Raw genomic sequence first — 14136 nt, 5'->3', positions numbered from 1 at the left:
CCTTCAAGCGCAATTTATCCCCTTTCACTATAGGTGCCGAACTAGGAGAACAATTCTCCATCCCATATCTTTTAAGAACCTTAAGGATATAGGATTTCTGAGATAGGCCAAGGACACCTTTAGTTCTGTTACGACGGATCTCAATTCCAAGGACATAAGTGGCCTCACCCATGTCTTTCATATCGAAATGAGAGGAAAGAAAATCTTTTGTTTCATGTAAAAGACTCAAATCATCAGTTGCAAGAAGAATATCGTCAACATATAAAACCAAAATTATGAACTTACTCCCACTAGTCTTAATGTAAATACACTGATCAACAATGTTTTCAGTGAATTCAAAGTTCATAATTACCTGATTGAACTTCTTATACCACTGACGGGAGGCCTGTTTAAGTCCATAAATTGACTTATTCAATTTGCAAACTAAGTTATTTGAGTCATCTATATTGAAACCAGGAGGTTGTTGAATGTATACCTCCTCATCCAGATCCCCATTCAGGAAGGCAGTTTTTACATCCATCTGATGCAGCTCTAAATCAAAATGAGCTACGAGGGCCATGATTATTCTTAATGAATCTTTAGTTGAGACAGGAGAAAAAGTCTCATTATAATCAATGTCCTCTATCTGTGTGAAACCTTTTGCAACAAGCCTAGCCTTGTACCTCTCCACATGACCTTTAGAGTCTGTTTTGGTTTTGTAAACCCATTTACAACCAACAGGTCTAACTCCATCAGGTCGAGGTACAAGATCCCACACTTGGTTCTTTGCCATAGAGTCAAGCTCTTCTTTCATGGCATTAATCCAATGTGTTGATCTTTCACTTTCAATGGCTTCTGCAAATGTGAAGGGATCTTCATCAATGTCTATGAAATCATTTGACTCTTGTAAATACACCACATAGTCCGGATGGATAGCAGATTTCCTAATTCTGGTGGACCTCCATACAGGTGCTACAGGTGGGTCAAAATGAACCTCTGTATCCTGTTGTTGTTGTATATCCTCATCAACAACTGGATCTAGTTGGGATTGATGTTTATTGACTGGACTTTCTCTTACATTACTCGAAGGAACAATGATAGAGAAAGTCGGGTCATTATCCTTAGCAGGTGAGAAACCTGAATCCTGCATTTCCTCAAAATTAATATTTTGAGATGCATCTATCCCAACAGAACTATTTTCAAGAAATCTTGCTTTATCTGTTTCCACTATCTGTGGTGTATGAGATGGACAATAAAACCTAAAGCCTTTCGATCTTTCTGGATAACCAATGAAGAAACCACTAGTTGTCCTAGGATCAAAAGCTTTTATATGTGGGTTATACAATTTAGCTTCTGCTGGACATCCCCATATGTGCATATATGACAAAGAAGGTTTTCTACCTGTCCATAACTCGTAAGGAGTCTTTTGAACAACCTTCGTAGGAACCTTATTCAAAATATGCACTGCAGTCCTAAGAGCTTCACCCCACAAGGTCAAAGAAAGATTTGAGTGATTCAACATCGCTCGAACCATTTCTTTAAGCGTACGGTTTCTCCTTTCAGCTACACCATTCTGGTAAGCACTACCAGGCATGGTATACTGAGGTACAATGCCTTCCTCTTTTAGAAACCGCGCTAATGGACCTTCTTTTTGTCCCATCTCAATGAAACGACCATAATATTTGCCACCTCTATCTGACCTGACAACCTTAATAACTTCATCGGTTTGTTTCTCTACTTCTTTCTTGAAGTTCTTAAAAACCTGAAAGACTTCTGATTTTTCAGATAATAAGTAGAGATACATATACCGTGAGTAATCGTCTATAAAGGTGACAAAATACTTTTCACCCGTATAACACGGTAAAAAAGGGCCGCAGACATCCGTATGCACTATTTCTAACTTTCCATTGCTGCGTTTGGCATCTTTCTTGTATGTATTAGACTGCTTAGCCTTTATACAGTCAACACATGGCTCTATATTCGTAAAATCAAGGGATCCAAGGATTCCCTCTTTCACGAGTCTTTGGACTCTCTCTTTCGAGATATGTCCTAACCTCCGATGCCAAAGCAAATAGGATTGATCATCCTTTAGACCACGTTTATTGCCAATCATTGTGTTCTCAATGGAGTGAGATTCCTGAATTTGGAGTTTGGTTCTTAATCAATACAAACCATCACACATATATGCAGAACCTATATTCATTGAATTTTTCATAATAATAAGTTCAGATTTTTCAAATTTAAACACAAAATCAAACTTATCAAGTTTTGAAATTGAAATTAGGCTCCGACTATAAGATGGAACATAAAATGTATCGACCAAATCCAACATGAATCTCGACTCCAACACAATTTTGCAGGTCCCAACGCTCTTGACATGCGAACGCATCTTATTTTCTGAGAAGATGCTTCTTTCATGCTCCGTTGGTTCCCTTTTGTTCAGAAATGCCTGCAAAGAGTTGGCAATGTGCACCGTGGCACCAGAATCAATCCACCAACTATGCAATGGAACATGAATTAAATTGCACTCATGAGAAACAAATGACTTATTACCTTTATTTTCGAGCCACTTCTTGAACTTCAAAAAGTCCACCTTCTTATGCCCTTTCTTTTTGCAGAAGAAACACTTTATAGAAGGGCCACCAAACTGGGATTTGGCTTTCGCTTGAGAGTTTGAACTCTCCCCAGTGGCTCTCTTCTGATTCTTCTTTTTGAAGGAGCTTTTCTTTGGCCTCGACCTCTGTTTATGCTTATGAGAGGCCATATGTGCACTTGGCACCCTCTCACCCTTCAACCTCTCATCTTCCTCAACACACTTACTCAAGAGGTCATTAAAAGACCACTCATCATTATGTGTGTTGTAGGAGATTTTAAAGGGTCCATACTTAGTAGGTAACGATGTTAAGATCAGATGGACTAAAAACGAGTCAGAGATGGCGAACTTCATGTCATTCAGTTGAGTCGCAATATTCCTCATTTCCAAAATGTGCTGTCGGATGTGACTATCACCAGCATATTTCATAGACACTAATTTGGACATGAGGGTACTGGCCCTTGCCTTATTAGAAGTGACGAACTGAGCCTCAATGGCTCCCAGAAATTCCTTCACAGTCCTACAGTGGGGAATTGCGCCTCGAATGTTCTTAGCCACCCGAGATTGCAAAAGCAACAGGCTAAGTCTGTTCGAGCGCTCCCACTTCTCAGAGGCAGCCTTCTGATCAGCTGTACTCTGCTCTGTAAGAGTGGGAGGTTCGTCAATTCTAAGGGCCAGATCTAAATTCATATAGCCCAAAGTGAATAACACAATTTCTTTCCAATCAGAAAAATTCGATCCGTCTAAGATAGGGATACTACTAGAACCGTCGATATGGAAGGAACCTGATAAAAGGAACGAAAAACGGAAAGATGTTACTATTATTGCTCAAACGAGACTCGTGTTGAAAAGGTAAAAGTGAGACCCTTTATTTTCACCTTTTCTGAGACAAGCATAGTTGAGCCATTATCGTTTCACTTTGGTGAAAACGATAGTACTCATAATTGCTCCGTCTCTTCAATTCTCAAGGAATTGACTTCAGTTGGTGAAACTAGTAGATCATGAATCCAGAGGCAATTCAGCACTGTACCTTTGGGTACGAACATGCTTCATGGGCTGGGATTCATATCTACTATCACACCCTGTGTAAATTTGGAACACGACCTACCTTTGGGTAGAATCGATGTTTCATAAATTCACACACAATCATAATTACGAATCTTAATACGATTCAAAGAATCCTCAATTAACACGACTCAGATCACTTTGGTGATTACTTGAATCGGTTAATCAAAATCTTTTACCGAAAAAAAACTATTCGTATTATGGAGCACACCCATGCACACATTTTAATGCATGTATATTCATGACATAATATCAGTTCATACTACAATACAAATGCATAAACTAATTGTCATAAATTTAGTTATAATTCATGCTTAAAATCAGTATGCATAACTTAACCAATGCTAAATACATGAATTAACATGCATAAGTCATGCATTATTCAAAATAAATACTTTATAAAGCATGAAAAATAACAAAAGCATGCTCATATGGGTAAAACCCAAGGTCCTCATGTAGGAACCGGTCTTAAAACACTCTGAACCAGTCTAAAAATGCCCCGAACCGGTCATCTAAGGGTCCGAACCGGTTCTGAATCTTATAAACCGATACACAATATGAACAAAAGATCATAAAACCCTATAACCGTATGCCAAAATCCCTGTATTTCTTAATATTTATGAAAACAGGGTCTCAGCATCCCGGAACCGGTGAAAAACTGGAAAGAACCGGTCAAAAACGGCTCTGAACCGGTTCCGGAAAGGGTCGGATCAGGTTCCTGATCCGATTCAGTCTCAATAGTGTTTGGATCCTGCTTTGCATGGATCCGATCCGGTTAAAATGGGATCCGGGTCTGACCCGACCCAAACATAATACTGATCAGACCCGGCCCGAACAGAACCCGGGTTAGACCCGGTCTGAAACAGGCCCGGGTCGGACCCGGTCCAAAACAGACCCGGTCCAAAACGGATACCGGGTTCGACCCGGTCCAAAATGGACCCGGGTATGACCCGGTCCAGACCGGATACCGGGTTCGACCCGGTCCAAAAAGGACCCCGGGTACGACCCGGATAAAACTGGATCCGGGTCCGACCCGGTCCTTAATGGTCCCGGATCGGACACGATCCTTTCCGGATCAGACCCAGACCCGGAACCTTTATGGGTCCGGGTCAGATCCAAAAAGTAAAAAAATGCAGACCCGATCCATCCAAAAGGGTTTGGATCGGGTCTGTCCACGGGTCGGGTCTCCGGACCCGATCCGGTCCGATTTTTAAAACCTAAAACAGAAACCCGATGGTTTCTGTTTCGGTTTTAGGGAAAACCGAAAAAAGGTTTTTCAGTTTCCCCTTTTTCCGGTTTCACGGCGACCCACGTCGCCGTCACGGCGACCGGCGCAAATGTCGGTGACCTGCGTCACCCCACGGTGACGCTGGTCCGGCGTCAGCCCTCCCCGACAGAAGACGTCGCCCCACGGCGTTGCCGTCCAATGACTGAAATGCATGGCAGCACCTGCCAGTCCGGCGGCAGCCCCGGCGACATCAGCAAGGATGCCGCCGGCCAGTGGCTGCCCCTCCACGGCGAATCGCCCCACGGCGTGATCCCGACGAAACCACCTCCTCCCCGGCGACAAGTAAAGGTTAAAATAGATTTTTTTTTTTTATTGTCGCCGGTTTTGCAGGTAACTCCGGCTATGGGGTGGGGTATCCAGGGCGCTGGCAAGACCGCCGATGACAGCTCTGCTGTTTTCCGGTAAAAGCCTTTCGCCCAATGACGAAAAAGGAAAAACAGAGAAAAAAGTGGGTTTTTTTAAACCCTTTTTCTACATCTGCCGGTTACAGAATCAGGCGACGGCTCCAGCGATATTCATGGCGACGGCAAAACCGATCACAGGTATAAAAACGTACATTTTTTTTTATGAGTTTTGCCTGAAACCATGAAACCGGGAATGTAATGTCGCCCTTGTCGGTGATATTTGCTGGTGAACACAGACTGTCGCCCCACGGCGACAGTCTGCAACAAATCGGTGGTTGTCACCCCACGGCGACTCTACCGACGCCAAATCGCCCTACACGGCCACGCACAGTGGAAATGCGTGGCTGTGGGCCCATAACCCAATGTTGGGCGATCACCCTGTGAAAACAAATAGACAGGGAGCGTACCTTGATTCGCCATTGATCGTGTAGGTGATTCGGCGTTCTCCTCAGCCGGTCGACGCCCACAATGACCCCAGGCCTTATGTCGACGGTGAGCAGGACCGTGTTCTGCTTTAAGCTTGAATGCAGAAGTGAGTTTGGGCACGATATGGCTATGAACTCTCATCAACTTCGTAGCCCCTAATCCCATATTTATAATGGAGAATTGGGCAGTTACGTGAATGTGGTCTCTCCACATTCACGTAACTCCCACCCACTACCTCCATCATCCAGTCACTTACGTGACCCACTAACATGGTGTCAAACCGGGTCAGATTGCGGGTTGCACTACAAAAAAACAGTTGATTAGCGACGGAGTTATATCGTCGCTACTTAGCGACGGATTAACAAGAGAAATGAATCCGTCGCTATATTTGTAGAATTTTACGAAACTAGCGACAGATTATATTCCCTCGCAACATCCGTCGCTACGTAGTGATGGATTGTGCGAGAGAATATTTTGTCGCAATAAATACGACAGTTAGCGACGGAATTGCGACGGCTAAAATTCGGTCGCAACATAGCGACGGCCTAGGCGACGAAATATTTTCTGTCGCCTTTTCGTTTTTGAATTACGATGGCTTAGCGACGGAATTAATCCGTCGCTAAGCCGTCGCTAAATGTCGCATTACCCCTAATCCCAGCCCTCTTTTTCCTTTCTCCTTTCGCTGCTCCCGCTCGCCGCCCTCTCCCTCCTGCCGCCCTCTTCCTTCGGCCGCCCTATACATCCCGTCGACCTCTCTGCCGGCCCCCACCGTTCGCCGGAAGTCGATCTCCGTCAACCTTCCGCTGCCGCCGCCGCTGCCTGGAGCAACCGCAGGTATTTCACCGTTAAATGGATTGGGGGTCGACCCCCTGCGTTTTCCGGCAGGGGGTCGACTCCTCCAGGCGGTCTACCCCGGTAGGTGGTCGACCCCCTGCCGTGTCCGGCAGGGGGTCGACCCCCTGCCGTGTCCGGCAGGGGGTCGACCACCCGCCATGTCCGGCCGGGGGTCAACCCCCTGCCGTGTCCGCCAGGGTTTCTTGCTCTTCTTTTTCTTTTTTCAGAAATTAGGGTTTTTATTTTATTTTCATTGTTTAGTTTTCTTTGATTTTCATTGATTAGGATTTTTTATTTTGATTTTCATTTATTAGGCAATTGAATCAAATTTCTTAAATTAAGGCTATTTGTAGTTAATTTAATTAGGGTTTTTTATTTGATTTTGTTTTATTAGGGCTTTGAATCAAAATTTAAAAATTAGGGCATTTTATAATTAATTTGATTAGGGTTTTCTTGGATTTGATTAGAGCTTTTATTTTTATTTTCTATGATTAGGGATTTGAATCATAATTTTTTTAATTAAGGATTTTTAGTTAATTTGGTTAGGACTTTAAATCAAAAATTTTTAATTAAGGCTTTTAATTAAGAGTCTAAATAGATGTTTTTATTTTATTTGAATAAATTACAAAAGCCTGTGCACTCTGTTTGCAAAAACTAGCTCAACTTTTAGATTATTACATTGTAGTGCCTGCTTATCCATGATAAAATTCAATAGCCACTTGGTGTATAGAATTACTCCTTTTCCTTCATTGTTAATATCCACTCTTACGTTCTTTTGTTATTGGAATAAGAGATAAATATTTTAACCTTTTTTTTTTCTAACCATATATGGCCAACCAATTAGTTTATAAACAGGCGTGTCCTTTTTATAAATCATTTGTTTAGAGTGAGTTTTTTTTCATGGTGACTTCATTTTAAAACATCATTTTTTTTTGCAGATTTTTCAGCAGAACTCGCTTGTGCTCCTCCACCCGTGGTAAGTGACAAAAACAATGCAAATCGGGTAAATACCCGTGGTGAGTAAGTGATGCAAGCGCATCACATGTTATTTAATTTATTGAATGTAACACTTTATTGTTCACACACTCACTTAGTTGTTGATATCTAGGACTGCTTTGTTGGAGTTCGGAGATCATGCTGAGCATGATTTTAATGTATGAATATGGAAGTGTTCTTATTTTTGGAGTACGGAGTCCATGCTATGCATGGTAGTAGTTAGTGGGATATTGAAGTGTGTTTGCTGCAGGTACATGTTTGACATTTGTTTGATATGAATTATTTCGATGTAATGCAATGTTTGATGTGATTGTATCCATGCTTACATGTAGTTACTTTCAATTTGATTATGTCTTCCATGTGAAATTGTATACTGAAAGCATGCTTCAAATGAATGTATCGTGTCATGAATAGTTTGCACATGAAAATATTAAGTTATCAATACATGCATCATAATTCTTGTGATTGTATGACATCATATATTGCATGATAAATTTGATATTTTCTTCATCATAGCATTCTGATGGTTCTCTTTTAACTGGTTAGGATACTATTCGTAACATCATACGACATAATGACTGCAAACCGTGAATGGATGTACCGTAGGATAGTGGACAATGAGTTATCGCATGAATATATGGATGGTGTCGACAGTTTTATTGAATTTGCAACGGCAAGTGTCAGTACGGTAGATCCCACAGGTCGGATTAGGTGTCCCTGCAAGATTTGTAAGAATAATCGATTTGTAGAACCTCATGGCGTTAGACATCACCTATACAGGAAGGGTTTTGTGAGTGATTATCAGAACTGGACGTTTCATGGAGAAGAATTTAGAAACGATTTTGATGCACGGGTGAATGTGGTGCACGATAATCCATATACGAATTTGATATTTGATGCTGCAGGAACAGAACTGGGTTCTGCTATGAGTTCTAGTGATGTAAGAACTGCCGTAGATGAAGAATCACCAAACGATGCAGCTAGTAGATTTTATGATTTACTTAGAGATGCTGATGAGCCACTTTGGAACGGTTGTGAGAGTCACACTATCTTGTCTGCAGTTCTTCAACTAATGAATTTGAAGTCCGAGTATAATTTGAGTCAATCATGTTTTGACCGTTTGTGCATGATTGTGAAGAGTATGTTGCCTAAAGATGAGAAATTGCCACAAAATTTCTATCGTGCGAAAGTTATGGTCAACGCTCTAGGTATGGGTTACAAAAAGATTGATGCTTGTCCAAATCACTGCATGTTGTATTTCAAGGAGCAGGAAAATGACATATCATGCCCGTCATGTGGGCATCCTCGGTTCAAGCCAAAGACAAGAGGCAATGGTAGCACGAGATCAAAGGAAGTTTCATACAAGTCGCTCCGCTACTTTCCTATCACTCCTATATTGCAGCGATTGTATATGTCTTCAAGGACAACTAAACACATGAGAAAATGAACATGATTACTACGGTGTTATAGAGGAAATAATGGAGTTGACTTACTTAGGCATGAATAACAGGGTTACGATATTCAAGTGTCATTGGTTTGATCCAACTGCAACAAGACTCGACAAAGCTTCAGGCATTGTGGAGGTGAATCATAAATCCAGGTTTGGAACATATGAACCATTCATATTAGCCTCGCAAGCTCAACAAGTTTATTATACTTCATATCCGAGTATAAAAAAGTCAGATAGAAATGAATGGTGGGCAGTTTGCAAGGTGAAATCCAAACTATACCCCGAGTATGATCAGTTACAGGAAGATGAGTTAGCTGAAGACAGTGATTACTATCAATCAGATGATGTCTGTGACTTTGCTTATGGTCACGATGTTGCGCATGATATGCATGTCATATCTCCATTGGCCGATGAAACATTCATAGAGGAATGTGATCCAAATGATGTACCAAGTGGATGGGCAAACAATGAAGAAGAAGAAGAAGAAGAAGAAGACGAAGAAGAAGAAGAAGAAAGTCAAACTAGTGACGAGGAAGAATTCTCAAGCTAGTGAGCAAAATCTTATACTACAAACCTCTATTTAAATGCATTATAATACTTGATGTGAGTTGTATTGCAATACTTGGTGTGAATGATTAAAAATTTTATTTGAATGTATTGTAATACTTGATACGAATGATTCGAATGCATTGTAATACTTGATGTGAATGATTTCAATTATCTGAATGTATTATAATTTATGCAATTAACGAATGATTTGAATTAGTGCAATACTTGATGTCAATGATTTGGATTATTTGAATGCATTGCAATGCTTGATGTGAATGACTTGAATGCATTGTAATACTTGATGTGAATTATTTGAATATATTGAATGACATATGTTATTTGTTAGAATATGGTTCGTGGAGGTTATAGTGGTCGCTCATCCAGTAGTAGCCAGGCTCAACCTTCATCTTTACGGGCTCCTGTGATAGGTATATCATATAACTAATTAGATGCTTGATTAGTTCAAATGCACATTCTGAGAATTTCTAATGTATTTTTTTACAGATGATGTTGCGCCTGTACACGACCCACCTACACCAGTTGATCACACAAGTCAACAGCCAACACAGGAAACAGGGTCTTCTCTGGCTGGCACAAGAAGACTCATTCGAATAGTGTATATCGATAATCGACCGTAAGTATTTTGTTTTCAATTATTGCATATCTTTTAAATATTTTATATTGATATTTACTGTGTAACAATTCATGTGCAGCACAAGGTTTGAGCCACAAGAAGTAGTACGGGAGATTAGGAATTCACTTCTTCAACATCTACCAGGACCAGTTGCTCAATGGAAAGAGTACCCAAAGGAGGTGTTAGACAGATTGTGGTCCTCATTCATGGTATACAGTTGTTCCTCATAGTTAATGTGTTTCATATTTAATTTATTTAAGCAATGTCTACTAACTTTCTGAAAATATTTGTAGGCTTCGAATCGCTTCGCAACTACGGTGGAAGAAAATGATGCAAGGAAGGTGTGCCAGAAGGTGGCTGCCAATCGATTTGCAGACATGCTGCACACTATGAAGACTGCAACAAAAAAAGCATCTGGCGTAGTAGATGATCCATTACTGTGGAAGGGCCATGGTCCTATTACTATCAGGAGAGATTACTGGGATGAAATGTACGATAAGTGGGCGGGAGATGCATTTAAAAATTGCTCTGCGAAGGCTTCACAAAATTGATCGAAGATGCCCGAATCCCATCTACACACAGGTGGATCTAAGACATTTGGGAGCCACCTAAAGAAAATGGTAACTCATCAATATATAATATTAATTTTATAAGTATTGTTGCAAACTTGTGTACTAAATCTTTTGTCATTTAACTTCGCAGAAAGCAGAAAAAGGAGGCAGTGTACCATATAAGGATGTGTTTGTAGAAACACATAAACGGAAGACCACGGGAGTCTTCGTATCAGAGAAGGCGAGAACGACAACGGTATGTATTAATTCTATTAATAATCATTGCAATATATATGAAGTTATCATAATGTTATCATTAATTATTAATGAATACTTTAAACATTATTTTGTAGGAGGCATATGAGCAACAGATGGTAGAGCGATATGGCGAAGACGCTACTCAGCATCCATCATTTGATCCTACAGCATGGGTGACTGCAGCAGGTGAACCCAAAAAAGGTCGCATGTTCGGGTTTGGGAGTAATATGAACACTTCACCAGTTATTGGTTCTTCCAGTTACGGCTCACCGACTTCTTGTGCCGACATAAGCTCCAAGCAGCCGACTATTCTTTCCGGTGATGATGTACGCGAGATCATTAATGAATCACTGAATAACTACTTCCAATACACCGTCGCCCCCTTTCTCCGAAATGAGATCAAGGCCGCTGTTCAGGATAGGGGATCTTCGATTCCAGGTCCCTCTCAGGTATAATCACATATATAATTTTTTTGACTATCTTAAAGCACATCTGAGCATGGTAGAATCACATATAGAGTTTTTCTAGATGCCTTAGAACACATATGAACATGCTATAATCACATATTCAATTTTTTTACTGCCTTAGCACACATATGAGCATGATAGAATCACATATAAAGTTGCTTTGCCTGCCTTAGAGCACATATGAGCATGCTATATTCACATATTCAATTTTTTGACTGCCTTAGCACACATACGAGTATGATCGAATCACATATATAGTTTTTTGTCTGCCTTAAAGCACATCTGAGCATGGTAGAATCACATATAGAGTTTTTTTAGATGCCTTAGAACACATATGAACATGCTATAATCACATATTCAATTTTTTGACTGCCTTAGCACACATATGAGCATGATAGAATCACATATAGAGTTTTTTTATTGCCTTAGATCACACATGAGCACATGATAGAATCACATATAGTGTGTAATTTATTTCATTATATTTTGTTTATCAATACTGACTGTTCTTTTCTTCTGTAGGCTGCTAGCGATAATCAGGGTAGTGGAGCTGAAGGGACAGATAAAGACAATGAACAAGAAGACGCACAAAATCTTAGCGATGATTAGAGGACTGTGTTGAAGAAGTTCTATTTTTTTTATTTTTCCTAATTGTAATTGTTGAATTGTCAATAATTAAACTTCTTAATTTTAAGGTGGAACGATTAATTGTTGTAGATACTTGTTATATGAATTTTTTTGTGTGGTTTGTTTTTTATTTACAGGAAATATAAATTGTACAGGAAATAGAAATTGTACAGTTCTCGGTAATTAATTTTCAAATAATTTTTTTTTTAATTTTTTTTCGTGTTTGCCACGGAACCATCCGTCGCTATTCATATTAATCTAGCGACGACATAGCGACGGAAGTAAATCCGTCGCAAAGCCGTGGTCGCCGGTTAGTACCGGCGGATTGGCGACGGAATATAGCGCTCGTTATTCCGTCGCAATTAGCGACGGACCTGGCGACGGAATAATTCCGTCGCCAGTTAGCGTCGAAATATTCGCGACGTAAGCATACTGTCGCCTCGCTGTCGCTAATCCGTCGCTAACATGGTTAGCGACGGATTAGCGACGGAATGTGGTCATCGCTAATCTACTACTTTGTTGTAGTGTTGGATCTGTAACCTATAATATCCAACAAGGGAGACTAGAAACAAAAACTTACACGCAAATGCTCAACCAAGAAAACACAATTCTTTCTAAACTAAGTGATCGGATAAACCCATCAGCAATCAGTGAAAAACACAGAGACCACACCTCTGTTGTACAGGCGGGATGCCTTCCTTCTCTTCCACACGCTCATTGATCCTGTCGATGGTATCGGTTGGCTCGATATCGATCTCTATTTCTTTCCCGGTAAGTGTCTTCACCTTGATCATCGTTCCACCCCTAAGCCTCAAAACCAAGTGAAGGGTGGACTCCTTCTGGATGTTGTAATCTGAAAGAGTCCTCCCATCTTCCAACTGCTTCCCTGCAAATATTAGCCTCTGCTGATCAGGGGGAATGCCTTCTTTATCCAGAAGAAAACATAACACCCATATTCTCTATTTAGACTATCACCCACAAAACCAATAGAAGAAAACAATGGAAGGAACATTGAAAAGAGGGAATAGGACCAAAAGAATCCATTGAAAAACAAAAAGAACAACAGAAAGGAACTCATTAGTTCATCATAAACCAAATCTCCGTCTCAGAAATCAGACCGAAAAGATGAAACTCAGAAAACCAGCCGAACCACACAAAGGCCCAAACCTCAACTTCTTAATCCATGCAAAGTTTGTAATCCAAAAACCCAACACATTCCTTCAAAGGGGAGCTAAAAGATGGATTTGTGAACCCTTTTTCTGTTCTAAAAGCAAGACCACAAAAAATAAAACGAAAATTAAGAGCCAAAAACATGAGCCCTTCCATCAAGAGAGAGAGAGAATCAATAGATGGGCATGTCACTACCAATCAGCAAAACGGTAGTCCGAAATGAGAAAGAAGAAAAAGAAAAACCAAATTTCATACTCAGAGCACCGGTTTCTCCTCCTGCTCCTGACACAAATCCCTCGGAAAAGCAATACCAACAAACCAAAAGCGCCCAACAAAATGAAAAGAAGAAAAAAAAAGGAAGAAAGGGCACGAAGAGAGAGAAAAAAAAGAGAGGAAGGCGTGATCTCCTGTGCCTCCAAAGCACCTGAATCTTGGCCTTCACGTTTTCGATGGTATCGCTACCCTCGACCTCCAAAGTGATCGTCTTCCCCGTCAGGGTCTTCACAAAGATCTGCATCTCTCTCTCTCTCTCAGGAAACAAGGGAACGACGTTTTTTTCAATTGGTCGTCATATTTATGTTGGAGTACTCTCTCTCTCTCCTTCGTATTTATTTGAGAAAATCCCATTTAAGGCCAACATTTTACCCCTTATTCCAGGCATGGGCCTCACATTTCTGACATTCCACATATAGCCTCTGTTTTCTTGTAAATTTCCAAACAAAGGCCTTCACGAAATCGGATTCAGAGTTGGATCCGATTTTAAAAAGCAATCCGACTAAATGCTAGTAGATTGGGCCGGGCCGGGCAGCCCGTGCCCTGCCTGCAGCCTGGCTCAGCCGGTATAT

The 14136-nt window shown here is 40.8% G+C and overlaps 1 protein-coding gene and 1 long non-coding RNA gene across 2 annotated transcripts; one reads left to right on the top strand and one right to left on the bottom strand.

Moving 5' to 3' along the window:
- Positions 1-11325: 11325 nt before the first annotated feature.
- On the top strand, positions 11326-12210 carry LOC149818512 (uncharacterized). The gene is made up of 2 exons (XR_016427292.1): positions 11326-11476; positions 12017-12210. It is a non-coding gene; the product is annotated as an uncharacterized LOC149818512 (long non-coding RNA).
- Positions 12211-12768: 558 nt separating this feature from the next.
- On the bottom strand, positions 12769-13808 carry LOC149818511 (ubiquitin-NEDD8-like protein RUB2). Its single transcript, XM_089986233.1, has 2 exons — positions 13716-13808; positions 12769-13080 (listed from the first exon to the last, which is right to left on the bottom strand). The coding sequence occupies exons 1-2, from the start codon at positions 13806-13808 to the stop codon at positions 12769-12771; spliced, it is 405 nt and encodes a 134-aa protein (XP_089842359.1).
- Positions 13809-14136: the final 328 nt, after the last annotated feature.

The sequence above is a fragment of the Nuphar pumila genome, chromosome 13 (assembly GCF_984573655.1).
Source record: "Nuphar pumila chromosome 13, dmNupPumi1.hap1.1, whole genome shotgun sequence".
NCBI classification, from domain to species: domain Eukaryota; kingdom Viridiplantae; phylum Streptophyta; class Magnoliopsida; order Nymphaeales; family Nymphaeaceae; genus Nuphar; species Nuphar pumila.
Note: the sequence above shows the minus strand (reverse complement) of the source record. Positions and strands in the feature narration are given on the sequence as shown.